The sequence below is a fragment of the Lolium rigidum genome, chromosome 1, assembly GCF_022539505.1.
Source record: "Lolium rigidum isolate FL_2022 chromosome 1, APGP_CSIRO_Lrig_0.1, whole genome shotgun sequence".
NCBI lineage: Eukaryota > Viridiplantae > Streptophyta > Magnoliopsida > Poales > Poaceae > Lolium > Lolium rigidum.
The window spans coordinates 163,266,234-163,273,278 of NC_061508.1; the positions used below are offsets into that span (position 1 = coordinate 163,266,234).

A 7,045-nucleotide genomic window follows, 5' to 3' on the forward strand; every position below is an offset into this window, starting at 1 on the left:
TGGTTGAATTTAAAGAAATGATTCAATGGAGGATTTTCTCCATCCTCAGTTATCACCACGTATGCCGTCATACAGTCTATGAATTGTAAACGATGCTGCCAAACATCAATTCATTCTCATTACATCATTCAGTCCGCGGGATGAAAAAAAATTCCGCCAAATTTCTTTTCTTCTCCAGCATATTTCAGTACAGTCAAAGTTAATTGCGAGCAAGGTGCAAGGAGGACACGCAAAAGGTGAGAACAGATGATAGAACAATTCCTTGTTTCGACTATAGCTAAGATTGCGGTACTGAAAATGAAGTTTTCCGCAAGGCGCAAACTGTTAATTTCTGCTAGATGGCCGTGTGTATTCCAGTACTATGAACATCATCGTTTCAACATTTACATTAGCTCAGAATGTTTGCATTCATCGGCGTAGTTCATTACTTCATCCCAGTGGACAAGGGACCATGTTCTTCATTTACAGGTAGGCAAGAAAAATCATCCTCTACCCCTCGGAACATACCAGTCCCTCTTTGTCTGGTCGTAAGAGAGCGACGAACAGCTTCCGTTGCGGTAATCCCAGGACAGCACCTTCTTCATCAAGACGCGCAGCCTCTCCGCGCCAGGACCAGGCTCGAAAACAGAGTTGTCGTCCCAGGACAAGCAAGGATCAGCCCCTCCTTCAAGAACACCGTCACACCATGCACCAGGAGTGAACCGGCCTTCGGAGCGGTGCAGGAGCTCACGGTCTATCCTGTCCAAGACCTTGTCTTCCTTGGGAAACTTCCGCGCAAAGGGCGCGCCGCTCTTGACCATGTTGTTGAAGTCCTTCATGGAGAGGGTCAGGGGATGCTGCTTTGCAGGGTAGTCCCAGGCAATGTAGTGCAGGTCATGACCAACTGCAGTGCCCCGAAACTCACCAGAGTTGCAGATCACAGTATGGAAATAACCTTCTGGTGAGGAGATGAAGTTGACATAGTACATCAGGAGGGTACGTGGGAGGTTGTCCCAACCCCATATGCAGTACTCCAGAAAGGTTTTTGTGAGCATTATCCAAGCAGAACCTGACGATCAAACATGTAATTGCTCAGTGTGTTTTGACCAGAAAACATGACTAAACAGTCAACAGACAGATAGATCAGTACACTTATAAAGTTGCATGCACTTACATCCTTACATGAAGCACAAACTTGTGTTATTCTGTACTACTATTTTTATCCATGTTTAGCAGTTCTCCAGAATGTAGTAAGTCAGCTTTTAATCTTTAACACCAGCTTGGAATCCAATACTCCCTCTGGCCCTAAATACTTGTCGCATGTTCAATGAACCTATAGTCCTATACACATTTTAGCCTACATTTTGCTAAACCTGGAACAGGTATTTTGGGCCAGAGGGAGCACTTGTTTCAGTTTCTCTGTGGTGACATAAATCCCTCCATACAGTTCTGGAATTAAGAATTCTGACAATAACAAGGTTTTTGTGAGCATAATCCAAACAGAACACGACGACCGAACATGAATGACAGTCACGTTACGATGTATCAAAAAGTGTATTTTGACCAGAAAACGTGCCTTAACAGACAGAACGATCTGTAAAATTTTGAAGTTGCATGCATTTGCATCCTTACATTTTTACACAAGCTTGTGTTATTTCAGACTACTATTAAATCTTTGTATTCATCTTTAGCAGTACTCCGCAGTGTAGTAAGTCAATTTATAATCGGCAGGTTGAAATCCAGCACTTGCTTTAGTTTCAGTTTGTGGTGACATATCCCTCTCTACAATCCTTGAATTAAGAATTCTCACAATAACAGGTCTACTCGATGTGAATTTGGCATAAATGAGACTTTAGCAAAATTCTAGTAAAAAAAGGGATATCTGTTATCTATTATATACTAAAAGCAATATAAGGATGTCTAATAGAGCCACCACTTTAAGCCACACCATCTAAATTATATTAATAGTTAGATATAAATTAAGTCGCTATGATTTAATGAAAGATTATTAGTTATGTAACTGGTACTGTTTGACATGTTTAATATGAACAGGAGGCCCGTATCCATAGTTTTTTTTTGCCGGTCCATAATTGTCTTTTAAACGAGGTGGACTCTCATGCTAACCATTTTTTCCGGATATACCTGTTCCGAATTAGAGTCTCCAACCAGAAAAAAGTGTACGCTCGCTAGCCAGGCGAGTCCATTCAGGAAACAAAAAAAACCACACAATAAGAAGGGATACACGTACAGATTATCTGAAATTGACCATGCAAAAAAAAAAGCGTACACGTGCAAGCTTAGCTAGTTAGAAGTTGAAAGCATGATTTAGTGTTTTTGCTATAGCTTAAACTTATAATATAATGAAGTATAAACGTACATGAGTATATAGATCTATGCATGTCAAGTCTATTACTCCCTCCGTTTAACAAAGGATGTCTCAACTTTGTCTAAATTTGGATGTATACGGAGGGAGTGTTCTATACTAAAAGCAATACAAAAGTGTTTTTCCAAGCACCAGGTTAATCCACATATGCTAAAAAAATATAAACCAATGTTTTCAATGTTAACGTTTAAAAGCGATCTGCTATGACCAACATCGTGCGCCGGTAGAATCGAGCAATGGAGTTCCGGCCGCTCATTGATTATTTGGTTGGCCAGTATACAAAATAAGAAGTACGAATGTTACACATATGTGGAATTACGCCAACTCATTTTTTCAAATTTATTTTCTACCTACCGTGTCAGGCTAGGCCCCACAAAAAAGAGTAGCACAGCCATTTAAAGAACTCCACGAAGAATATTCTAATGGCACATCAACCGGTCTGAGTTCAGTATGTATTGAATTTACTTTACCTAACACACTTATGTTTTGTCACTTAATTAGGAGATCTTTGATTCTCAAGATTTTCTCCCAAACTTAATTTGTACCAACAAAAGATTATTTCCGATAAGTTAATTTTAAAAACTACAGCGAAGATAAACTGGTAGACAAACCTACTCCAGTTCTACAAAAAAGAAGTAACGAAAATGGTATGAAAGAATCGCTATGAAATAAAATTCCCTAGGAAATATAAGCATATGCCACAAAAAAAATAACAAAACACATGATTTTACATTAGAACGTTAAAATTCAAAAAACACAAACTTCAATAGCAAGATTACATCACATATACATAAACTACTTTTCACAATAACTGATCATGTGCATCGGAGCGACTTCTTAAAGCTTACGTGAATTATGGACTCAAGGTAGCCCCGCGCCTGGATATTCTAGATCTATGTTCTAGACGATTATTTTGTTAAGTCAAGATAGCTGTGTCAACTGGTTAAATCTAGAAGAGTGCAATACTAAAATATAACATGTTCCTCAACATGTATTGTTACAATGGCTTCAAGTGTCACAGAAGTGATAGAAAATAATATCAACTAAAAGAAAATACATACAATGCCCAACTTTCTAAAAGAAAATAAAGAATTCCCTCGCATTTGCAGGGCTACCTTGCTAGTTCAATTAACATAATATCAACTAATTGAGGAAAACTGAGGGCATGCTTAAGTTAAAAAAAATGTGCTTCATTCATATATAAGCATGACTGGTGGTGCATGAAACTTAATAGTTCCATCCTATAGGAGTTCCACTATGGGAATTTGAGGGATTAGTTGATGTTGGTAAGTAAGCATGGTCTTGATGCTACCAATGATCCTATATACTGTTTCTTAGGAAAACGACTTGTAATGTATTAGAAACAGACGAAAAGAGTTAGTAGAAAAATAAAATCATATGCATAGTGGATTCTTTCAAAATAGCATAGCATTATAGGTAAATTTTATGTGTTTTTTCAAATACTTTTGACCACAATACCCCAGACTGATACATGAATGCAAGAAATAGCCACTGTTCTTTTTGCAGAATGTACAGCTTGAACTGAGAGGTTAGAACTGCTGAAAGCACTTAGGATGAGTAGTCAACAAGTTTAAGCAAGTGGGTCTTGTATGACACACTTATGCTATTGTCTTTATTCGCAGAAATGTAGAATCGCCGAATATTGAAATTAGGAACCAGTCCTACCAGTATATAGTTTGAAAGATGTTGGCAGTTCTCGCCGCTCAGTAGTCGTAGAAAGGTCAAACTTTTTCGACAGATAGAGACCTGGGTCCAGAACTATTGGTTTTCCTCTTTGCATCCTGTGAAGAAAGCACACAAAACATCAAAAGGGAAGAGCCTAAAGAAGGATAAATCTAGATAACTTCAATCAAAATCACAAATGTTTATGCCAGAAAATCTTACAATTTCCATCCTGATATTTGCATGTGCTCTATAAAATTAAGATTTCTTGGCAAGGACGAGAACACGTGAAGTATATCTGTACAGAAATAACATTAGTGAACCATAAATGGAGTACGCCTGCTCAGAGATAGTAACAGTTCACACTGTTAGCAAAAAAAAAAAAAAAAACTACAAGTACAATACCTTTTGAATGTTGCTGATTTAATGAAATTTTAAGCTTCATCATAAAAGCCTATCATCTAAATAGGTGCCTCCTTTTAGAAATAGGGTGTTTCACCTCAGACTGACACTTCACCACCTGGAACCTATCCAGGGCACCTATCATCTAGACATCTATAGAAGTGATGCTTTCTCGATGCTAATAATCTTCAAGGTTCAAGAAAGCGTATTTAAGCGTACACTAAACGCGCTTAAGCGCTGAGCAAGAGCATAACGCTACGCTTTGGGCAAAAGCGGTGATTTAGGCGGTTTGGAAGCAACAGATCAGCTGTTTGCTTCTTTGAACTGAAGTTTACCTGTTATTTGAACCTGCTATTTGCTTGTTATGTGTGTGTGATCGTTGATCACCTTACCAGACTTACTTATTTGATGTTTGCTACTACGCTAGCTTTGGTTGTGACTGATTTGATAGCTTTGTCAATTTGATATTTCAGTTTGAATTCATATGTGCTTGCTGGCTTGCTAATCTGCTATATCATTCATATATTTTCTTCATATTTACATGTCAAATGTGTTCACTGCTGGGAAATAGGCAAAGTACTAGCATTTTTTTTTGAAAACACTTAAGTGCAAAAAGCTCTAAGCGAGAGCCTGTCACTACGCTTACGCTTTACGCTTTTTTGAACCATGATAATCTTCACTGCACCAGGGTTATCTTCTACATAAGTGATGATACTGCAAAACATATCTAGTTATTAAGCTAGTCCATGGATGGTGCAACTTATGTGTCCCTAATGCCCATACTAAGAACGATTTTAATCTTATGACATGGTAATGTTGCCAAGCACATTCTACAGTGATATACATAAGACAACAGGAGTAAAATCCCAGCAGGTAAATCAAGTAAATTGAAATACTAACAGTGGTGGAATCAGCTCACTCATAGGGCCCGGGCAAAGTACATGTGCAGCGTACAAGCTGCTAATGACTTTCTCGTTTCTTGCTGCAACTTAATGGTGTTTCCTGAGCAGAGCCCAGGCAGCTACCCAGGATTGCCGGCCCTAGCTCTGCCACTGAATACTACATTGCCTGGTATGAGTTTGCCACTCACGAGAATGCAGTTCGAATGAATAGCAACATATGATTTGTCCCTGGACAGGAAGTAATATTCACTGCAGGAAAATACAAAAGGAAGTGCCGATCAAGAACACTGACCATCTTGTGTCATGAGAGGATAATCCGAGGCGCTGAGGTTGATGAACCAGTCCCACTCCAGCCCTTCTTTGAGGAGGATCGCCACGGCGTGCAGCGTGCAGGCGACCATCGTCGGCCCCTTGTAGGTCACCAGGTCGCCCTTGGCGATCACCCGCACGTTTCCGACCTGGCTGAACATCGGGTCGCCCTTGACGTACATGGCCAGGTCGATCCTCTCCCGAGGCGGCGCCTCCAGATCCAGGTGCAGGATGTACTGGTTGCGCGGGTGGTATATCGCCTGCAGCACCCTCCGCATCCGCAGGCCGTCCCCCTTGGTGCCCTCCAGGAGATACGCCAGCCGGGGCGGCTCGGCGCCGGAGTCGTCCGAGTTCACGGCGGCGTTGTCGGGATTGTCGCTGTCGTCACCGCCACTCAGCAGCTGGTTCTTGGCGTCAGACTCGAGGGACTGTGAGGGTGAGCGACCATCGTCGTCCCAGTCGGTGAAGGAGACCACGTCGAAGATGAAGGAGTCGTCGGCGCCCAAGTAAGGCGGCGCGAAGAGGCCGCAGGCGGCGGCGAGGAAGAGGGTGGCCGACACGAGGAGGCTGGCGAGGAAGGGGACCAGCCACCGGCGGTCGCTGAAGGGCCGGCCGGGGCCTGAGTTGAGGCCCCAACTCTTCCTCATTTCCTCGTACGCATTCAGTTATGCCGCAGCGGCGGAGCTACAGAAATGTCAACGGCCAAAAGCTTGAGCTTCCGAAATCTTCCTAATTCGCAACCTATATTATCAGATCACATCAAGAACCGTGAGCGAACTCGAATTTCTAGCCATCTTTCTCATTCACCAAATCCCCAATTCGTCAATCGGCAAATCGGAACCCAAGGGGAGAAATTCGAAAGAGCGTTACCTGCGCTGCCCTGCGCCGCCACTTTACCAGACCGGGTGCCGCGCCACCGTCCTGCGCTGCTTCCAGCGAGAAGCCCGCCTGAGAGATCCAGAACAGTGGCTCCGTCGTCTCCCAGCTTCGGCAGTGGTTGAGCTCGGTAGCGTACACAGAACTAGCAACAGAAAAAAAAAATCCGCGGAGTTTGAGGTCGGCGACATGGGCAATTGATCGGGCCCGATTGAAATATCCGGCCCAACAAAATTGTTTATTCAGAGAGAGATCTTTGTAAAGACATCTCCAACGGCCCAATGTAAAGGGAACAAATTTGTTTCCATCACATTTTACACTATTTCAAATTATGTCTCAAAATCTATGTAAATGTTTCTATGTATCAAGAAAAATGTGTTTGCAAAATTAAGATGCACCAGGCAGATCGGATACCCGACATAAACAATCATGATCGGTAGCCAATTTCGTGTTCACGACCCGACCCAAAGGCCGTTGGAGATGCCTTGCTTCCGCGCAGTAAAAAATGGGT

At 42.0% G+C, this 7,045-nt stretch overlaps 1 protein-coding gene across 1 annotated transcript; it reads right to left on the minus strand.

Annotated features, from left to right (window-relative positions):
• Positions 1-251: 251 nt before the first annotated feature.
• Positions 252-6,673, minus strand: LOC124684038 (beta-glucuronosyltransferase GlcAT14B-like). Its single transcript, XM_047218449.1, has 5 exons — positions 6,529-6,673; positions 5,642-6,399; positions 4,268-4,343; positions 4,049-4,164; positions 252-1,048 (listed from the first exon to the last, which is right to left on the minus strand). Exons 2-5 carry the CDS (start codon positions 6,303-6,305, stop codon positions 483-485), a joined length of 1,422 nt encoding a protein of 473 aa, XP_047074405.1. The 5' UTR covers positions 6,306-6,399; positions 6,529-6,673; the 3' UTR covers positions 252-482.
• Positions 6,674-7,045: the final 372 nt, after the last annotated feature.

What these genes read in the sequence shown, in the direction of transcription:
- LOC124684038 (XM_047218449.1), bottom strand. Translation starts at nt 6,305, where the DNA reads ATGAGGAAGAGTTGGGGCCTCAACTCAGGCCCCGGCCGGCCCTTCAGC. An exon ending in CAAATATCAGGATGGAAATT is followed by an intron (nt 4,165 to 4,267) that starts GTAAGATTTTCT and finishes CTTTCTTCACAG; the next exon opens with GATGCAAAGAGGAAAACCAA. An exon ending in ATCTTTCAAACTATATACTG is followed by an intron (nt 1,049 to 4,048) that starts GTAGGACTGGTT and finishes TTTGATCGTCAG; the next exon opens with GTTCTGCTTGGATAATGCTC.